General features: G+C 58.9%; 1 protein-coding gene across 2 annotated transcripts in view; it reads right to left on the minus strand.

The window, feature by feature from the left end:
- The window catches only part of BOP1 (BOP1 ribosomal biogenesis factor), a 69657-nt gene that overhangs the window by 39530 nt on the left and 8921 nt on the right, over nucleotides 1-21206 (minus strand). For both annotated transcript variants that reach the window (XM_075490359.1, XM_075490360.1), the window contains exon 3: nucleotides 15143-15253. In XM_075490359.1, the coding sequence (XP_075346474.1) occupies nucleotides 15143-15253 (111 nt within the window). The remainder of the gene's footprint in view (nucleotides 1-15142; nucleotides 15254-21206) is intronic.

Below are 21206 nucleotides of genomic sequence, written 5' to 3' on the forward strand. Positions count from 1 at the left end.
GCCCCCTCCAACGCGTTAGATACGCACCTGCATCCCCCCCAGCTCCCCCTCCTCGCCCAAGCCCCGTTCCGCAACCCAAGGAAGGATTAGCCGGCGCAGCAGGAGCAGCACGCGATCCAGCACCGGTGCTCCCAGGGACCTGCCAGAAAGAAAGAGCAGAGTCTTCCATGTCAACATTCCTCCTGCTTAGGAAAACACGGCCCCGCTCCCCTGAATAGCCTATTAAAGAGAGATTTCCTGCCGGGTGGTGGAGAGAAAGCAGAGGGAGGTACCGCAGCCTGGCCAAGATCAGGGATGCGTGGTACAACGGGCCGATCGCCGGCCCCAGGCAAGGCCCGGCTCCGGACAGGCGGCTCCTCCGCATCTCCAGAGGTGATGCTCTGAAGGTGGGGAGATGCGGTCAGGAGCGAGCAGAGAGGGCTCCGGCTCCGGCTCCGTCCCGCGCCGTGCCGGCTTCCCTCTCCGCATCGCACGCCGGGAGAAACAGCTCTGACGAGCGCGGGGCTGTCCTGCTCAGAAGCCTCCCCAGCTCTGTTTTCCTCCTGCCCCACGGGATGGTTTCCCCGTACTGTCCCGGCTGTATCGCAGGTTTAGTCACACACCGGAGAGCGTCGAGGAGGGATGGGGCCAACGCCAGGCACGTCTGACCTGGGCCCCCTTCGGAGGCTGGTCACAGTCCCCGTAGGCCAGACTGCTGGCCCGGTCCCTGCCCGCAGCCACGCTGTCCCGCAGCCCTCACCAGCCCGCGGGCACACGAGGGGCTCTGCCCTCACCCCCAAACCGGATCGCGTCGTTGCGGACGACGGGGCTTTGCCTCGGCCATGCCCGGCGCAAGCGCCAGCTTCCAGCAGGACAGCGCCAGGGCGGCGTGCCCAGCAGCTCCGCACATCGCTGCACCGTGATTCCCGAGGGCGCGGCGCAGAGCCGAGCAAATCAAGAGCAGTAAAATGACAAAGATCCCCGGAGCGACCTGCGGGGACGGGAACAGCGAGAGAAAACAAGCTCCCCTGAAAAAAGGGCACACAAAAAGCATCACAGCTCTACAACCGAGTTTCCCCGGGAGCCTCTGGCCACCTAACTCTTAGCAAAGGCAAGATGAGGTGCAGCCTCTGCTAGCGTAGCCCAGAGCCCTTCTTCCAGCGCTCACAGATAAAACAGTTGCACTTCAGAGAGCGCAAGCGACGCGCGACGCTGCTGCCCTCCCCGCCTTCTGAAGGCAACAGGGGAAACCTGGGGTCTGCGCTCAGGGCCCCGCTCTCTACCCGAGCTCCCACCACAGAAGGGGAGGCTTTCATTCTGCCGTTTCCTTTAAATGAAGAAGTAAATCGTGTGTGTCCCGAGCACAGCGCACGGGATCTCACGGGGCTCCCGGCTGGCTCTCGGCACAAGCCCCGCCAGCCTCCCGAGCCGCAGCAGAGGCACCGGAGCCTCCTCGCACCGCACCGGCCTCCTGGAAGGGGCCAGGACTTCTCCTCCATCCTCACAGCAGCAGCCCAGCCTTCCCCACCGCAGCGCACAGACCCAGGTCACGTCATTCGCACCCGCTTCACTACAGCCCAGAGAGTCGTTTCCAGCTGATGGGACTCGTGCGGGCTGAACTGCACAGGGCCTCTCTCTTTGAGGGCAAAGCCCAAGCCCGGGAGAACCTGGGGAGATAGAAAGCTCCAGGCAGGGGCTGCGATGCCGCGGGCTGCCGCTCCCCGAAGCGCGCTGGAAGCCCACCGCCCACCCCCGCCGCGCAGGATGCCTCGGCCTCCCCTCCGCCGCGCCGGGGCTGCCGTCCGCAAGCCTCGGCCGTTAAGCAAAAAGCAAGACAGGTTTTAATGACTCCCAAGTCCCTTAAAGAAACATTCCTCCAAAGCCAGCTCTCGGCGCATCTCCTCCTCCTCCTCCCCCTCCTGCCATCCAAGCCCGGCTCCGGAAGGAGGCCGGACCCTCGCGGCAGCCCCTCGGAGGGCAGGACGCTCTCCTCCGGAGGCAGATGGACTCGCGCCCCTTCGAAATAAAGTGTCTGATTGTCACCCGCATCCACCACGCCTCGGTAACGCGTAATGGGAAAACCCGATGTGGTAGGAAAACCTGACGCTGGGAGAGGAAAGAGACGGGACGAGCTCGTGCGGGGGCAGGCGAAGGAAAAGGGGGTTCAGGGTCAGTTTGCTCCCCCAGAGCCGGCAGGCAAGGCGGGGGGAGCCGGACCCCCCAGCCCGGGCGAAGGGCAGCGGCCGGCCCGCCGGGGAGCCTCGGCCATGAGTGATTTTCAAGACACGGTGGCCATCCGGCGAGGCGCTTTCCTAAACAAAGAGGGATCGCTCCGAAGCTTAGGAAACATGAGAAAGAGCCCCGCTGCCAGAGCGCAGGCTGCGAGCGAGCCTTGCAGCTGGGGTGGGATGCAGAGGGAAGTGGGGACACGCTCTGGGAGCGGGGGGCCGAGGCCAAGTCCTCTGGCAGCTGTCAGTTCGGTAGCCGGCAGAAGCCATTAACGGCGTTTGGCTGCAGAGCAAAGCGACGCGTGGTTCCCGGACACACAAACAGGCGCTCGGCAGCGGCTCCGCGTGCTCTAGAGTTACAGCCGAGCCCCGGAGACGAGCGCAGGCACAGACCGACGCTTCCGATCGCGCCGGGCCCCCGGCGATGCGGCTACTGCAGGGGCCGGAGCGCAGCGGGCTCAGCTCGGGGACTGCCACCCCCCCCGCCCGAGGGTCTGGCCCTTTGCCCCCCTGGACGGGCCCCGTGTTTCTGGCTGGGGAAGAACGATCCCCAAGGGCTGCGGAGCCCCGCATTTTGCTTGGGACAGCTCCTGCCTCTGCAGAGCGGTGCTGACGCCCCACGCCGGAGCCAGCACCCTCCCAAAGCAGGCACAGCCCCTTCTGCTAGGGAGGAGACCCCTCCCTTGCCCCCAGGGACTGTCCGGAGGGATGCTGAGCCCCGGCACGCCGTGCGTGTCCCCGGGCCTGGGTTACAGGAAGGGCCATGCCGGCTGACCCCCCACATCCCCAACACCCAGCCCAACTGCAGGCCAAAAGGTCCTTTAAAAATTCCCTTTAAAATAACCGCCCTTTAAATTCCCTTTAAAAATAACCGCCCCTTCTGGGGATGGCAGAGAGATGCCCGAGAGCCCCCACGGGCTCCCAGAAAGCCGGGGCTTGCTCCTGGAAGCCCAACAGCACTCTGCAGCAGAGCCAGCAACTGCTGACTTTGCCCCATTAAATGGGCATGGCCAGAAAACGGCCCCTTTGGGGGAAGGCAGACCCCAAACCCGCCTTCATTAATCACCCAGCTGAACAGCCAAGCTCCAAAATCTTACCCCTGCTTGAGAGAAAAAACCCCAAATGCTGCATATTGGGATGAAATGAAAGCCAACGCGGCAGCAGCAGCAACAGCAGCGGAGAGGAAAGGCAGCAGAAGCAGCGTAGGGGTTTGCCCAAAGTGCTGCCGAGCACGTCAGAACACACGAGCGCACACGTGAACACGTGCGCGTGCTTCAGCCGAGGCGACCCGTCTCCTTCACCCTGTTCTGCCCCACGCTGAACCACCTTCAGCTCACGGGAACCAGCCTGTTCACGGACTCACTGAGCAGGGTTCCGTTTGTTTAGGGTGGAAGGGACCTCTGGAGATCAGCCAGTCCAACCCCCTGCTCAAGTAGGGTCACCAGGAGCTGGTTGCCCAGGACCGTGTCCCGATGACTTTTGAATATCCCTAAGGATGGAGACTCCACCATCCCGTGCCAGTGCTCGGTCATCCTCACAGTCAACAAGTGTTTCCTGATGTTCTGAGGGAATTTAACAGGTTTTAATCCATGCCCTTTGCCCCCTGCCCTGGCTACGGGGACTCCTGAGAAGAGCCGGGCTCCCTCAGCTTCACTCCCTCCCATCAGGGATCTACACACATTGAGGACATCCTTGTCTCCTGGCTCAGCAGTCCCAGCCCTCTTAGCCTCTCCTCGTATGGAAGATGCTCCAGTCCCGTCAGCATCTTGGTGGCCCTGTGCTGGACTCTCTCCAGTCAGTCTGTGCCTCTCTTGTACTGGGGAGCCCAGCCCTGGACGCTGGCTCTCAGCCATCTCTCCTTGGGGCTAAAAACCTCCGGTCGAAACCCAAGGGAGAACTTCTCAGTGCTTGCTCTCGTGCCCTCCGGTTAGGGCCCCCTTCTGAGGAGCAGCACGGAAGCAGGACTCCCTTTCCAGCCAAGACCACGTCCATGCTGAGCAGAGCAGAAGCTGCGGGGGTGCTGCAGCAGCAGCCTGCTCAGACGGCGCTGCTCAGCATTCACCTTCTTCACAACAGCGTGATGCTGTCGCTCACGATCGGCCTGTGTTCTCCTTTGCAGGACACCACCTACGCGGCAGCAGCAGCACATCTTGTAGTATAGAATCATCGAATCGTTTAGGTTGGAAAAGACCTTTAAGATCATCGAGTCCAAGCGTTAACCCAGCACGGCCAAGGCCACCGCGACACCACGTCCCCGAGCACCACGTCCACACAGCTTTTAAATACCCCCAGGGATGGGGACTCCCCCACTTCCCCGGGCAGCCTGTGCCAGTGCTGGACAACCCTTTCGGGGAAGAAATTGTTCCCAATATCCAGTCTAAACCTCCCCTGGCGCAACTTGAGGCCGTTTCCTCTCGTCCCATCACTTGTGACCTGGGAGAAGAGCCCGACCCCACCTCTCTACCCCCTCCTTTCAGGCAGCTGTAGAGAGCGATGAGGTCTCCCCTCAGCCTCCTCCTCTCCAGGCTGAACAACCCCAGTCCCTCAGCCGCTCCCCATCAGCCTTGTGCTCCAGACCCTTCCCCAGCTCCGTTGCCCTTCTCTGGACACGCTCCAGCCCCTCCATGTCTCTCTTGTAGTGCCCAAAACTGAACACAGGATTCAAGGTGCAGTATATTGGCACAGCTGCTGGCATTTGCTGTCCTCCACCGTACCCCTTACCCATTTACCAGTGCGTCTTTTAATAAGCACACCCTCCTCTCCACCATGCAGTCACTAATAGAAGTCACGATGCGGGTGACAGACAAGTGCAGACCCCCGCGGGACCGGCGAATGCAGCCCCCCGCCCTCCCCACGAGCCCTGGATGCTGATGCCCCACCAAGAGCCCCTGCCAGCTGGGCGCCCACGTGCAAAAGCTTCACCCAGACTCTCCCATGAAGCCACAGAAAGACGTGGGGCAACGCCAGCAGGCTCCCGAGGCTCCTGTCACTGACACCTACCGCCCTGCCCCGCTCAGACGTCGCTCCCCTGTTGCAGAAGGAAGTGAGATTGTTTTGACAGACTTGTCTAAGTTGGCAGTTACGAGTCCGCTCGCTATCTTCCAGAGGTTTGCAGAGGGGTTGATTATTTTGTTCCAGAGTTTTTCCAGGAATTGAAGTTAAGTTGAGCGGTGTTTTTTTGGACAAGTTGTGCTACTGGATAGGGAGGGATGAAAAAAAAAATGAAAAAAATCCGTGAGGCCAGCCTGCGACAGAACCGTGAGCGAGAGGAAGGAGGGACCGGACTCAGGTCCGCAAGCCCAGGACTTACAGCAGCTGCCTTGCCCCCGGCCCGGAGGTGATGGAGCAGCGACGGAGCATCCCTGCCCAGAGCCGGGCACGCAGCAGCCCGCGCCGGGCCGAGCTGGCACTCTTGCCCCAAGGACACGGCAAAGCGGCCGAGCTAAAGGTTCCCTGAGCAATTCCCGGACCACCCGTTACTGGGATTATGACAGCGCCCAGAGACCACAGGTGAGAAACGTCTGGCCCCAAGGACAGCCTGAGAAGAGGCAAGACACCGGGGAAGCGTCAGCACCCGTTCAGTGACGGGGAATGGAGGTGCAGACTTTGCACAGGAAAGCCCTTTCCCACCTTGCCCTTTCCCCAGGAAGCCACGGGCAGACCAACGCCATCGGCCAAATCCACCGCCCCGGCTCCCAGGGCAGCGTCCCAACCCCGGGGCGACCCTTCCTGCTCACCTGCAAGCTCTGCTCTAAACGCTCTGCTTGCTGAGTGCAGGTCTCCTGCTTTTTCCCCAGGAGACGGTTAGGAATTTATAAACTGACCTGGCTGGCTTTGAATGAGGATTTTAATTCACCAGGCATCCACAAAGTTCCCTTTGCCATGACTTAAGAGCAACGCCGTGCGCTCGCTGCACGCAGGTCTGCTGTAGCTGCAAATCCCAAGGATTGTCCCGCAGTCAGCTGGATGACTTCCACGTCCCTTCCCCTCCTCCAGCGTCACCGTCGCGTGCTCCACGGCTGAAGCCCGAACCCCACCAAAACCAACCAGGCCAAACGTTCAACTTGGTTGTTGCCACCAGTGCCCCTGTATTATCTTTAGGCAGCATCGAGGAAGAAACCATCACCAGGGTAGCACAGACGATCAGCACTTGTTTTTTGGTTTCTTTTGGGGGTTTTTGGCTGGCGCTGAGTTATTAGCTATTTTGTCAAATTTCTTTACGGCTTGGGAGTTCAACAGGCTTTTTTTTTTTTTTTTTTAATATGTTAAAAGCCTTCTGAAAGCACAACTCTCTGAAGGCAAAGTCCAAATAATTGTTTCCATGCCCTGCTCGCCCCCAGGTTGCCTGTCCACGCTCGACAATACACGTCTCAGGAAAATAAGGGTGCCCGTGCTGTTTTTCACTTGAGTCATGCGCCTCTCTTCCCAACAGCCCTGACTGTCTGGACACTTCTCCTTTCCTGCCAACTCCAACGTATCTCCTTTCTGGCCTCAGAGCTAAGCTTCAGATACACCCAGCTGACGTGTGCTCAGAGGAATCCCAGCGGGCACAGGCCACTCCGAAGCTCCCTCGGGAGCCAGCCGTCAGCCCCAAGTCTGGCAGTGAAATATCAGTTTGCAAAGAGCCTTCCCTATATTTTTATATATAGAAACCATTTTTCATTTATATATATATATATGTATAAAAACCCACATTTCTAAGCACTATCTTAGGCATCAAGAGTCACCACAGCAAACCCCGGAATCTTCCCAAAAAGCTCCCTGACACCGCTGACACAGTCGGGGCTGTAAAAGCCAAACACCACTGCGGGCGAGATCGAGGCACGAGCTCTCTCCCTGCAGGTGCTGCCGGAGGGGTGCCGGTTTGCACCACAGGCTCTCCGACGAAGGGCGGGCAGCCTCCGCGCCGGGCACCGTGCGGACAGCGCAGGCAAAACCACGCTCGGCCGACAGGCAGCACGGTAGCGAGGACCTGATGAGCAGGAGACGCAGGGTCCAACGCAGGCACTGGGGCAAGAAGCACTGGACACTGTCACCAGGAGCGGAAAATGGATTTGCAAAGCTGGAGATGCGTGCGTCTGTTAGCAAGTATCAGCACCGTCCATTTAAATGGGTAGCAAGTATCTGCTCGGCACGTTACAGCTTGAGGAAAAGAATCTTTGGGCTGGAGCGTTAGCCCTGGCCTAACAAACCAACCCACCCCGGTCCCCTGAATTGGCCGAGCAGCCTCCTGCTTCCTCTGCACGTTCTCTAGTACCCGGAGCGGAGCCGAGCCTAATGAAGTGGGACATTGGAACAGCGGCCAGCGATTCAGGTCTGGAGATGCACATGTCCCCAGACCCCTCCGCTTGAAGAGGAGGGAGGCCGAGGCCAGCCCCCGAGCTTGGGGCAGCAGAGCAGCGACCCCAGCGCCGGGGCTGCCGCGCGGGTCCCTGCCCAGAGGGAAATGCCCACGCTTCTGGCCGAGGGCCACGCTTCCGAGGCACCCAGACAGGCTGCTCCTCCAGAAAGAGACAAGTTGTTGGTTGAACTGTAACCAGGATCCCTGGCTTCCCAGAGGGAAGGCTCTGCCAGCCGAGTCAGCGGAGGGATCAGTCGCTCAGCGAAGGCGTGGGGAGCACGCCGCACTTGCCATCCTGGCAGGAACAGACAGCGAGGAGGCTGGCGCGCCTTTCGCTGGCTCTCTGGATGCCACGGCTGGTGCAGGGGCGCTGCGGGTAGCCAGGGCGCAGCACGAACGGTCCGGGTCACGCCGAGTTTGGGGGGTCCGTGGTGCGAGTCCCGCCAGGGCCACGCTGTCCGGAGCGGGAGAAGCAGGGGACACTGCCAGACCCGGTGAGGTGGTGCGGGACTCCGCTGTCTAAGCTGGGGCCAGGGGAACACTCAGCCTTGTCTGTCCTGGATTTAGGGTAGGCTGATTCCTGCCTCCACTGCCTGCTCACGGAGGCCGTGGGTACCTGGCAGGGAGCCCGCGCTGCCAACGGAGCAGCTGGCAGCCCTGTGCAAGGGGAACCTGATGCTGCGGTTGGGCCCTGGGAGGGAAAACGGGATGCAGACAGCACCGCCAAAAGGCAATTTCAACCTTACCGAGCAGGTGTTGCCGGCAGCAGTGAGCTCACACCGCAGCGGCAGCCTCGGCGCGATGCCCCACCGGCTGCACGCACCTTCGCGCTCGGCCCCGCCACGCTGCACCACGAACACGAGCGCAGCCGTTCAATTCCCAGCAGGATCCTGGGCCAGGGCAAAGTGCGGGGCAGGGGCGGATGAGGCCTCCCCGCAGCTCCCAGGTCGCCCCGATCGCAGGAGCCCGCTCGGAGAGACGTCAGCTCGCTTTGGAAAGGACGGGCCGTAAGCTGAGCCGCAGCAGAGTGCACAGACCCAGCACGCAGAGGGGGAAAGTAAATGGAAAAAAAAAAAAAAAAAGAAAGAAAAAGAAGAAAGAAAGAAAGAAAAGTTTCCACTCATCAGCCGAAAGTTGTTGTGGGTTTCTCGCTCTCTTTGGGTCAGGGACCTGATCGTTTAAGTGTATTCGGTGATGTCATTCCTTCCAGAAGGAAAAAGCCTTTCCTGCCCCAACTGAGCTGCTTTACAAACGCTTTAAATATCAAGTTTGGGGCAGCCAAAAGACAGAGTAATTTAGCTCTTTTTTTTTTATGATTGTATCGGCACCCGTTAATTGGTGGCTTTCCCCTCTGCTCTCCACCAGCCTCGCCTGGACCTCGAGGTCTTCCTAATCCTGACCTGGAGAGAAACCCCTGCCAGGCCAGCCTGCCGGGGACGGTCCCACGCCAAGGGGCCGCGCGGAGCCAGCCGACTTTCCATCCACGCGCGCCAGCCCGGCGAGGCCAGGACGCAGCCGGGGGATGCGTGGCGAGGGCCGACCCATCGCCGGCAGCAGCGTGGGGAAGGGGCTCGCCTCCGCGCTGGCGGTCCGGCAGCTCCAGCCCCGATTTCCCCACCCTCCATCACACACAGCGCACGGAAACTTTCCGTTCTGGCTGCAAATGCTAGAAACCCAAGCGAGTGCCCGAGCCGCTCGCAGCTGCTGACGTTTCCCCTCCCGGGTGAGCCCTGCCGTCCCGCAGAGGCCCCGCGGACAGCCACCGGGCACCGAAACGCAGGCGTGGGGTCGGTCCCGAAACCTCCCACCTCTTCACCGGGGAGCAGGGAAAGATGGCAGGCAAGGGCACGAAGCAAGGCTCGGGCCCCTCCGTCTCTGCCCAGCTGGCACTCAAAGCAGAAAGTGCCGCAGCCGAGGTCTCTCCCCCAGCCCCTACGATGCCTTTTATCAGGAAATCCATGGGAACTCCAAACGCCCCGGTGAGCGGTGAAGACCACCTTCGGTGGTGGCACTTGACCAAAGCCTGGTCGGGTCTGGCTGGAGAGAAGATCGCTGCCAACAGCACCGCAGAGACCTCCCTCCCCTCCGCCGAGCTGGAGGCGAAACGGCTCCCGGCTATCCCTGTCCTTGCCTTTTGCTGTTCTCGCCCCGTCACCCCAGCCTGCTCAGGAGGCTCCCCCCACCCAGCAGCACCAGCTGCCCCGGGCACAGACGGGGAGCTTCGCCAGGGTGTACGGTTTAGGGACCAGGCTTTGATCCGCAAGGTCCTGAGAGCATCAATTTTATTTTATAACGCCGTAGCTCCAGCTGTTCTTGTTATTCACATTAGTATCAGCAAACCTTAATGTTTGCAAAGCGAACGTTTGGCACCACCGGCATCTCACGGCCATGAAATCCGCAGGCCAGCGGCGTGTAAGATAATCCGTCTGCATGGTGCGCGCGTCCCTCTTCTGCCATTTCAGTTTTAAATCTGATGCCTTTTCATCTTGTCAAATATCCCCCCGTGCTACCTTCTACATCCTGTTATTGTGTCCTCTCAGACTCTGCTTCGCCTCCAAACTACACAAATCTTGTCTTTTCACATCTCTTCATCTGTAGATTCCCCCCAGGCCACCAATTATCCCTGCTATCCATCTCTGGAGCTCCTTTTTCTCTCCCTACCTCTTTTCAAAACGGAATAATGGAAATGGGGCATGGCACTGCAGCTGGAGGACCTCACTGACGGGCTGTAACGAAGCTTTCAGTGCTTTCCTTCTCGCATCCCATTTCCAACTCCTTCCTGATGCCGAGCACAGCAGCAGACGCTTTCACCGGGTACTTTCCAAGAACTTTGTTTCCGTGAGCGTCTGATTACTTGGGAGCCCAGGACGGCACAAAGGAGCCCGTGCCACCCCTACAGCCACATCCTTTAGCAGAGGTAAATGCGGGTTAGGGCGATCTCTTCACCTGGAAGTGCAGGCTCTCTCTAAAGCTCCCTGCCCTACCCCCTTCTCAGCATATAAAACAACCGCAGCGCATCGGTGCTCCCCAAGACAAACAGGCGCGTTTTGGAAAGGACACAGCAACGCTAGGATGTACTTTCCCTTCAACAGAAAAAGGCAGGAAAATAAAAAATATTGAGTTCAGCAGCAGAAACGCTCGCCCGCCGAGCAGCCGGCACGATTTGGGAACCTGCTCTCATCCACTTCCCCTGGGCAAGCTGGAGCAGGGGGGGTCATGGTGGTGGGCACAGCCTGGGAGTGCCCGGCTGGGGTCGGAGCCCCTCTGGGCTCTGCCCCGGGGTACCCACGAGCTTTTGCAGGGCCGTCGGGGCAGAGGGGAGCCCCGACCTTCCTGCCACATCACCGGAGAGAGGCCAAGCCCACCAGGCTGGTGGCAAAGCACCCCTAGGGTCACTCCTCTCCCGGCTCCGACGCGCTCAGCTCCATCCCGGCGGCACTGCCTCCCTTCCCGCTCCAAGCCCGAATCCCAGGCTCCTCGCAGCCCTTCCTTTCGCACCTTCGTGGCCATCAGACGGGGCCGAGCACGCGCGGCTGCCCGGCCAGACACGCTCGCGGGGGAGATTTGCTAAGCGGTTAACGCAGCCGGCGAGTGGGAAGCCTGGAGCATCTGCTGGAGCCAGGCAGGTCGGGAAGCGCACGCACAGGCGCGCACACACACACGGAGCGATGAGTTGAAGGAGCTGTCTGCCAGCAGCACATTCTGCAGGATTTTTTTTCTCTCTTGGCTAATCAGCTACTGAAAGAAGAGCTCCCTCAGCCCGGCCAGCCGCTGAGCCCCCCCGCCCGGGTCAGCTGCGCTGCGGAGGAGGGAAGTGGGCTTGGAACAGCCGCCGGCTCACCGAGGAGCACTCAACGCGCCTTCATTCATTATCCACTGACATATGGAATAGTCATTGCGGGAGGAAACAGAACCAAACAAAAGCCCCAAACTGCTTCCTCCCAGCGAGACCCTGACAGCCTCTGCAGCTCACGGCCATTCATCTCCGAGCGGCCGAGAGGAAGGGACGCCCGGGCTGTGCGGCGAGCGCCGAAGGGATCGCTGGGGGGCCTGGCGTGGGGACCGGCTCCCCGGCAGCACCGGCACGGCGGCCGGCCTGCGCGCACCGGGGCTCTCGTGCCACCCGGCGCGGGGACCCTGCCCGCCGGGCACAGGGAAAGGGCCCTGCGTGCGACACGGGCTCCCCTACCCGCCCCGGCCAGGAAACCAATTTATTTTGTTGTGTCTCTGCTCAGAGCACACGGCAGAGACCAGCCCGGGCGCCCGGCCAGGCTGAGCGCCGGCAGCTGCCAAGTGAGCGGGAGCACAGCTAGAAGAAATTTAGTCTGTGCTAAACACAGGGGCATAGCAGGTCTGAGCTATTATTCTTTATTAAAGAGCTCCGAAGCCCACGCACAGGCGGAGGGGAGAGCGCGCAAGCTCAGAGCCCGCCGCCGGCGGGTGAGTGACAGCCGGCACAGCGGCGGCGCGCCCTGGGGCACCGGCTGCGCCAGCGGTGGCACCGGATGTTTTCCCAAACCGCGCTGGTTTAGGGAGCGATCCCGTGGGCACTGCTGGGAGCGGAGCGATAGGGCAGGCTGCGCTGTCAGCTGCGGACGCAGGCGCCCGGTTAGAGGTTTGCAGACGCAGCCAAGCAAAGGGGAATTGGGGAGCACCCTGCGCTGCACCCAGGGTGCTCCCGGCTGGGGTCTGCGCTGAGCAGCACCCACCAGCGTGACCGGCGGGGAGAGCGGCAGGGGAAGGAGCCAAAGGGGACAGGGACACCTTCCCACAGCGGCACCCGACTGCCGGAGCTCGCCGCTGCTGAACGCCACGGTATGAACAAGCACAAGGGGGTCACTGCCTATCAATAACATTTAGAGCTGCCACCATTGAAGATATCAAGTCGGAGACAATGATCATGGAGATAGATACAGTCAGGGAGCACAAGGCTTAATCACAGAATCATAATCTCTACCCAGAGGCTGCCAAAATTCTTGGGTGTTCCCCCGGAGCCCCACAGCAGCGACCAGAGCCCAGGGACGGTCCGCTCCTGCAGCCCTGTGCCATGCCCCAGCAGGGCCCTGCCACCCCGACGTAGGGACGAAGGCTGGGACCCCCAGTCCGGCAGGAAAGGGGGTGCTGAGGCCACGCCAGCTCCACCTTCCTCGTGCTCTCCCCGCTCTGCTCTCAAGGTGCCCGGTTCAGGCTGTACCCGCAGCTAATCCCCGGGCTGGGACATCCGGAGGGATCCCGTTGCCTTTCACAGAAGGGTGGATCTGGACGCTCCAGCGTCAAGGGTGGCAGACCCAGGAGGTGTCCCACCCCAAGCCCACGGTCTCATTGCAAAACACTGCCGTTTGCTGCCTCGCTTAGAGGCGGTGAAGCCACACACCCGTGTGAGGCCGGTGGCACGGTCAGCAGGGGTGGGCGGACGCAGACGGCACGCTGTGCACCCTCCGAAGCCCAGTTCTGCACGTAGCCACCCCCCGACACACGGCTGGCCCGCGGACCACCGGACAAGGGACGAGTGAGAGGGTAACGAGGCGACACCCGGCACTGAAACCGGCTGCCGCGGTTCCCACCCCGGCCAGGCTGACCGAAACCACGGGCTGCGGGAGAAGCACGGGTGCCCGCTGGTGGGGCTGGGCCGCGCTCCCTCCCAGCCGGCACCAACAACCCAGAGGAATGGAAGTACGCGTCTTCAGTGCCCTCCTGAAGAGCAACGCACTAAAGCGCCGCATTTCAGGAAGACTTTAATTAGGACGAGGCTACACGTTAATTGGGATGAGGCTGCGATGCAAGCTAGGTCTCAACAGAAAAAAGAGACAATGAAAAATAAAAAAAAATACAGATCCTATTCTCAGCAAGAAAGTGTTTTCCTGGCCCTACTCGCGTCCGAGCTGCCCCTGCCTGGACCGGGGGGTGCTGCCCTCCCCTCCCAGCGCTTCTGGGCCACCAAGACACAAAGCAAGAGACAAGCGCTGGGCGATGCTCCTCGTGGAGGCGAGCACAAAGCAGGCAGTGTGCGCATCCCAGCCGCAGGAAGCAGAAGCATCAGGGTTCTTATGGAAGAGAGATAAATACAATTACAGAGGGAGGGCAGGGGGCTGGGAACGGGGAACAAGGAACAAAGCCACTGGAAGCTGCTCTGATGTCAACAGGTTCTGAATCAGCGCTCCCCCCACCGGGGCCCTGAAGCAGGACCAGCTGGGGAGAGAGAGACCTTGAATTCCTGCATGAAAGGGTTTTTTTCCTGGGTTATGCTGGAGACATTACACAAGTGTATGTTTTCTATAGTCATATATTTCCCCTCTCTCTAAATCTCTATTCCAGACCCGGGGGCAGGGACTGCCGGCAGCTCCAGCGCTAGCCCAGGTGGGCCTCTAACATCTAACCTTTCGGGCCCGCGCTGGACCAGAAAGGCCGGCAGGCACCCAATCCTCCCCCTCCCTCCGCTGGGACTGAAACAGGAACAGATGCATCCCTCAAAGCACCGGCAAACGCGAGCCTAGACCCTTTGAACCGTCAGTGATGCCAAAGAGCTCTCCTGAAGCTGGGTGTACGGCCAAGAGTCCCGCTCCCATCCCCACTCAGAAAACTCCCGGCCCCGGCCCCGGGTGCTATGCTGCCGTCACTCCCGACGTTCCCCCCGCACCCGCGGCCGTCCCACGCCAGCCAGGCGCCCCACGCGAGCGAGCTGTCGGAGCTCCTCGCTCAGAGCGCTCGCAGCGTGCAGCGGGCATCGGGTGGTTCTTCACCTGCCCGGTCACGCAGGATTTTCTGTGCTCTGTTACTTCTCAGCGGTTAAGGAGGAGACAGGCTGAAATATTCCACCTAACCGGCGCCCAGGAGGCTTCTCCGAGCATTTGTCCAAGTCATGTATGAGGCTACCCAGTACCCTTTCAGGTGAACCTAAATCCCAGCAGTAAGGGCCAGATCCAAACGCCCCCACAGCCCTTGGCAATCCCTCCATCCCGACCCCAGGCCTCTACTGAAACAGCTGATTGACGCCAGTCGCATTAATTGATTTAGCAGATGATTAAGAAAGGCAATGAAGTTTGTCTGGAACAACCAAACCCTGGGGGCATTTTACTGCTGAGATCCCGCTATCTTCCGCAACAAGCGGTTTCCAATCTTTTCCAACGCACGAAACTCGGAGAGGTTCCCTGAACAGCGAACGAACCCCAGGGGCCACAGACGAGGCTCAGTCACCTTTTAAACGCCTGAAGAAACCCTCTGTTGACCCCGGGCTGAAAGCCCCAGCTCCAAGCTGGGCAAAGACAGCGCTTGTTGTGCGACTTCTAGGAAGGGCGGAAGGGAGGTTCTTCCCATACGGGAAGCACTGTCCTTTCCAAGGTGGATGGGACATTCCTCTCGGCTGCCCCAGATGCTCCAAGAGACACACTCGAGCAACGTACCCTCACCAAGGGTCTCCTCAAGAGCCCTGCCTTGCTGCCTCTGGCCTGCCTTAGCAGCAAATTCTCTTCCAGGGACAACGCTGCTTGACCATATCCCCTCCCTTCGAGCTCGCAGAGAAGCCAGCACGGAGAGGGAAATCCACCACCTCTACCTCGTATCCACGTATAAAAGAAAAAGTTGCAATGGGTCCTACCTCTTCATCTGAGCTGTCTTCTTCATATTCATTCTGAGCAAGCAGACCCTCGTTTTCCTTCAATGATGAATCGTCCTCCAAGATTTTGGTCTTTCTGGGAGCCCCTTTGGCCTGAAAGACAGAAAAAATTAGCTTAGTACATGAACCTTTGCATTTTTGTGTTCACTACAGGAGAAACCTTGACTGGGCAATGATATCTGAAGCTGCCACCAAAGTCTAGTCTGCCGCCAGGTCCAAGATCACCACAGAGCACTTCATGCCCCAGCCTGGACAGCACTGCAGTACAACACCTCGCTCGTAGATCCTCTGGGACACCACGTTACAGAGGGGAGGAAGGAAGGAAAGGGCTCATTAAGCAGCGTGCACTTACGTTCACCTGCGGCTGCAAAGAGAGAAAGGCAGTCACCTCTCTTCTGAGGACAGGTTGCCCGAGAAGCTCTCCAGGAGCTGCTCAGCTCGCACAAGAGTTGCATTCTCACCCATTGGGCCCAAAATTATTCTCTGCAGCTTCCATATCCCAGCCACCTTCCAGAGTTACTTCCAGACTCTCTGCCCCTCTTTTCCCCTGCAGCTCAACGCCACTGAGACCACGCAAAGACACAGCCAGGGCAGAGGGTGCGACAACCCAACCTGCAAGGACAGGCAGAAGGGGGAAGGATTCCCAGCCGGGAATCTGCCTCCTCCGAGCATCAGTCAGAACACGGCCAGCCAAGGATGAGGTGCCAGCGTGACCACAGGCTCAGGAGGTGAGGAGTGCATCAGAAACCACACAAACCCAGATCATGGAAACAGAAAATTTTATGCTGGAAAGGACCTCTGGAGGTCCCTAATCCAACCTCCAGCTCAAAAGCAGAGCCAGCTTCAAAGTTAGAGCGGGATGCTCGGGACCTTGTCTGGCCGAGTTTTGAGTATTTCCAAGGATGGAGATCTCCGCACCTCTCTGGGTCCTGTTCCAGGGCTGCACAACTCCCGTGGGCAAGAATATGCCTTAAGTTCACCCAGGATTTTCCTTGGGATGGGCTTTTCATCCCATCCCTAGGCATCACGAGAGCCTGGCTCCATCTCCTCCGCGCTCCCTCACGCAGCTGCAGACAGCAAAGGGATCCTCCTTTGTCCCTTCTCCTGGCTGAAGATCTGGATCTAGGATCTGTTGGGGATCCAACAGAGCCTACAGCCTAGATCCAACAGATCCTAGAGCCTGCTCTCTCAAGCAAGGCCAGACCCAGCAGCACCATTCTATCTGGCAGGACAAGTGCACGGGGGTTTCTGGTGCCTACCACGACGCTATCACAAGAGCAGGCTCTTCCCAGCACCAGACTTCAGCAAAGGTCCTACCTACCGACGGGCTCCACCACGTCTGCACTCAGGACTCTTGAGCTGCCGGACAAAGCGTTTGAGAGTGGGTGAAGCACCCCGCCATCTCACCTGCGTAATCTGAAGCTACTGGTGGGTTTCAAAGCGATGGGCACATTTGGAGCTGCTCTGAACCCCAAATGCCTTTGGAAGAGACCTGGGTAGAGAACCCAGGAGAGAACCTGGGTAGAGAACCAGACACCCTGTGACAGCCCCCAAGGTGGCAACGTCACCGTGATGAAGAGACTCCCACCATCACAGGGGTTACACACCGTGCCAGATGCGTCCAACCGAGGTTACCCATCAGGAGTGGTGGGACCAGCCTCCCTCACAGGGAGCTGAACGCAGCCTCTATTGCTTGGGTTATCCCAAATTCTCTTCCACGCCAGAACCTGCAGCGGGCAGGTTCCTGCAACGGGACCATACGTTCTGTTCCTGTCGGAGAGACAACCCACGGGGCATGCCTCGGGTAGGAATTAATTCCCTCCTCAGACAGGGGTAATCAGACAGCACCGAACATCAGACTTCGCCCACTCGCTGACCTGCTGTGTGGGTGCCGAATAAGCTACAGATCCTTCCCTGGAAAAGAGATTCTCTCTCCCCCCGCGCACCACTCGGAGTGGGGGTAGGGGGAGAATGGGGACCCTGGCTAGATCGGGTTTACGGGAGGATTCAGTGAAATAATCGGAAAAACAGCCCCAGAAAACGTCCCTCGCGGGAGCAGTAAAATCCGCACAGTGTGTGATCACCTTCTGCTGTACGTACACACCAGCGCAGCTCCCCCGAGCCGCAGGGAGAGGGGTGGGAGAGAGCCTGGAAAATACTGGGCCGGCAAGAGGATGAGATTACTGCAAAAACAAAAGGCTTTATTAAAAAATTTTGAAAAAGGGAGATTGGAGATAAGTTTTTTTCCAGGCTTTTGGCGCTACAATGGCTTTGGACTTGAGTTTCCATCTTTCCCTCATTTCCCTCCTCTCTCCGCTGCCACGACGAGACCGGAGAAGGATCCTGCGGCGCAGATCTGGGTTGCTGGTGCTGCAAGCTGCCAGTGTCCTTGAAGGCAAAGGCCGTGCCAGGAGGCGGCACACGGTCGCTCCAGCCCTCCTGCTCTTACCCCAGTGATGCTCAGCCTCTCACTCCATGCAGTGAAGGAGAAAAAACAGAGGCCCACGGGCTCCCCAGGTCCCGAGTTTACTCTGAGAGCTGGCACAAGCCAGGATCTTGCCCAGGATTCTTGCAGGAGATTCCCCCTGGCTGGCACGTCTGCAAACCAGACTCCAGCATCCAGGGATTAGGCACGTCTATCAGCAGGTTCGAACCCTTCGCGAAAGCGCTGCCAGGAAAACAAGAAAGACCTCGGCTAGGACATCAATCACACCCCCAGCACCCTATAATACTTGACTAAAGCCCACCTGGGAAACAGTGAACACACACTGACAACTAAAACCATTTTACCAGAAAAAAAGTCTGCCTGAACGGGGCTCTAAGGGGGCTTCAGGATAAGCAAAAGGTACCAGGAGCAGAGCGGGCAGCAGACCTGGTCGCAGGGGCGAGTAGTCACCGTTCACTCCTCTCGCAGGCTTATCGGAAACGCCTCTCTGCACCTTCCAGACACGTTTCCCTTGACGCACGCAAAGGCTTTTTCCCCGCCGTTGGGTATCGGTCTGCCTGGGTCCCAGCCAGCCGGGCAGGCAGGGACAGGCTGGTCCCCGTAGCTTCGCAGGGGCTGCGTTCGGACGCAGGAATAAAGCCGAAGCTTTGCTCGGCCGCCGGGCAGCCCCATGCAGAAAGGCTCGTTCCACCAGAGGGCGGCAACCAATGCCGGACACGCTGCAAAACCCTGCAAAACCCCCCAAAACTGCCCTGCCGGCACCCCCACCACAGCCGCTGCCAGGGCTCGGGGACAAGGACTGCCTGGCCCCCGCCAGGCATCCATGGCTAGTGGGGATCCCGGAGTCGGCACCCCCAGACCTCGGCTCAGAGGGGGGTCGGGCAGTGCTGAGCGTCACCAACAGCCGTCACCGAACCCCGTTTCTGGCAGTTTTGGTCGCTGAAGGGGAGACCTGGGGCAGCTGGTGGGTTTCAACAGCACAGGCAGGACTTGAGAACAGGTTTAGCTGTAACAAGGGGGATAAGGGAAGAAAGATTGAAGCCTTCCGCACCAGCAAGACCTGTAACCTCCTCCCTCCCAAATCCACCCCCTGCTCCCCACGTGCGGATCAGCTGGGGTTCCTCCATCCCAAACCCCAACAGGTAAATTCAACAGAAGAGTTCAGGGGAGCTAGAAAAAAGGACTGATGTAAACTAAGACACAAACCAGACAGGCAAAAAGGAGAGGGAGAATACCACCAGCAGCCTTGGAGGAGAGCCACGGCCTCGGAGCGCTCCACTTTACACCATTAAAAAGGCGTGTGGGATGGCAGGCAAACCACCCGCGGTCAGACACAAGTGCCGCACTGCTGAGCTGCGTGAGCCTCTCCGTGTCTTGCCCGGGACGAGGTAACAGCTCTCCAGCACAGGCAGAGCCGGCTCTCCCCAGTTATGCTTCAAAAAGCTCATCACATACCTGACTGCAGAGAGAGTCTTATGCCAGCAAAGGTGCTAAGCAGAGGCAATATTTTTAGTTATAAATTAGAGAAAGGAAATATGCTTTTGGGAACACAAGCCCCTCAGGTGTGAAAGAGAAGCAGGACTGAAGAAGGCTTGTCTATCCCAAAGCTCTTCCACATCCTCCAGCTAGATAAACTGGCGTAATAAAGATACCAGCCCTGCTTATTTCCTTAAGCTATCGCTGCGACGGCATCCATCCTAGACAGCCTCGGAAAGACCAGCTAGGCAGACTGTTTAGCAGCTGCCTGGCCTAGCTGAATCGGTAAGGGAAGCGTCCCCCACTGCATTTGCTAGTCAGTAAAATAAGCATCAGAGCATGTTAACAGCCCAGTTAGATCCTCCTCTTCCTCGCCGAACCAAGAGCTACTGGAAGCTGGATTCAAACATCAGTAGCTCCTTTGGCTCCCCTTCCCCTCAGCAAAACCTGCTTGCCTCCCACCGTAAAGCTCTCAAAGCGCTCCCACACAGTTCCTCCTTGGTTGTGGAGAAAAGATCAGAAACTCCTGGCTCGCAGTGTTCCAGCAGGAAGGGAGAAAGGTCCCTGCTGTCCCAGCGATCCCCAGCTACGGCGGAGCAGAACCTCCTCGGTGCAGCTGCGGAGGCAGGAAGGCTGGAGGAAGGGGGTGCCCGAGCTGGGTGCTGCTGCTGCAGAGACAGACTTGGGTTACGGGGAGCTGAAGAGGTGATGGGGAGGACGGGCAGCAGCAAGACCAGACGTGCCAGTCAGGGCTGGAGCGAACAGATAACAGACCCTAGAGCAGGTGGGTTTGGGAGCTGCGGCAACAGCACACGCTTGTGTGGGACAAAGCGGCTGTCCCTCGTGTTCAGGAGAGGGGCTGCACGGTTTCTCAGCTTTACCAGATGCCGGGATGTGCACACAAGTAGCGAGAGAATCTTGCTCGTCAGTGCCAAGCCCGGGCCTTGCTAAGATCGTACGGTTAAGGTAGGGAAGAGCAAGCAACCAACACACACACACCCCACCTCTTTGCTAAAGCGAGATGGGTCTTGGGCCTAATATTGTCAGTCACCCTGAGAGGCAAAGCAACTAAATCCTCAGTTTTACGCATGGAAAGACGATACCTAAAGGAGCAGCAGTGAGCCAGCTTGCAACAGGGCTACAAACAGGAATTCACAGCCCCGCGAGCTACAGCGTACTCGTGTGGGCTGTTCTCCATGACCTGTCCTCCTCCACCTCCCCTCAACACACATAAACACCAACCAGCAGCAACTCCAGCTGTTCCAGTGCCTCTGCACCAACTGCTGCTGATTTAGGGACAAGCAACGTGCTAGGCTTGCGAAGAAAGCTAAGATGAAGCCGCATAATTCCTTCTGATGAGTAGGGTCTCAGGTCCTGAGAAGCCCGTCAGCCCAGCTGAGCCTAGTGGCAGTTTAAAGGGCTTAAAACACACGTTTACCTCATTATCAGCTGTTGCATTTTAAGAGGTTTCCATTCTCAGGCAACCTCTTGCAAGCGACAAGATGCAAGACAGCATCTCAAGCAACTGCAGCCCACTGCTAAGTGACCGTAGGTGCACACCTCAAGTTTGAGCTTAGATGCAAGAAGATCCAAATCAAGGCCTTCCAAACAGGAGCAGTAAAGTGGCTTCTACCAGGGCCAGGACAAAGCACCTTGCTTGGCCAGCCTCGGGGAAGCAGGACTGTGCAACCAAGTCTGCGCAAGCAGCTATCTGAACAGCAGCCTCTGGAAGATGCCTGCTGCCGGGAGCCCAGGAGGAACTCGCGTGGATCCTCCCTGTAGGACAAACCGAGCGACGTCGGGCCAACCCTGATAGCAGGTCCCCGTCGCAGTCAGAGACAAAGCGATCTTTCCACACCTTGATGCCTCTGGCAGAGTGGATGTTGTCTCGTTTCCACCAGGCCAAGTCTTCTTCCACTAACCGCTCTAAAACCAGGAGACAGGACCTCGGAAGCCACATCACATGCAGTGCTTTGAAGAAGTCAGCTACTACTAACCTTCTCCTGTCACCTGGCTCTACAGAAGCCACTGGTTTATAGTACCGACGTGTTGATCAAGCCAGACTGTTGTATCTCTGCAAGCTGTACTCCTGCGAGAGTTGAAGTCCTGAGGATGGGGGGAGGT

Source organism: Mycteria americana, unplaced genomic scaffold (assembly GCF_035582795.1).
Source record: "Mycteria americana isolate JAX WOST 10 ecotype Jacksonville Zoo and Gardens unplaced genomic scaffold, USCA_MyAme_1.0 Scaffold_53, whole genome shotgun sequence".
Taxonomy (NCBI): domain Eukaryota; kingdom Metazoa; phylum Chordata; class Aves; order Ciconiiformes; family Ciconiidae; genus Mycteria; species Mycteria americana.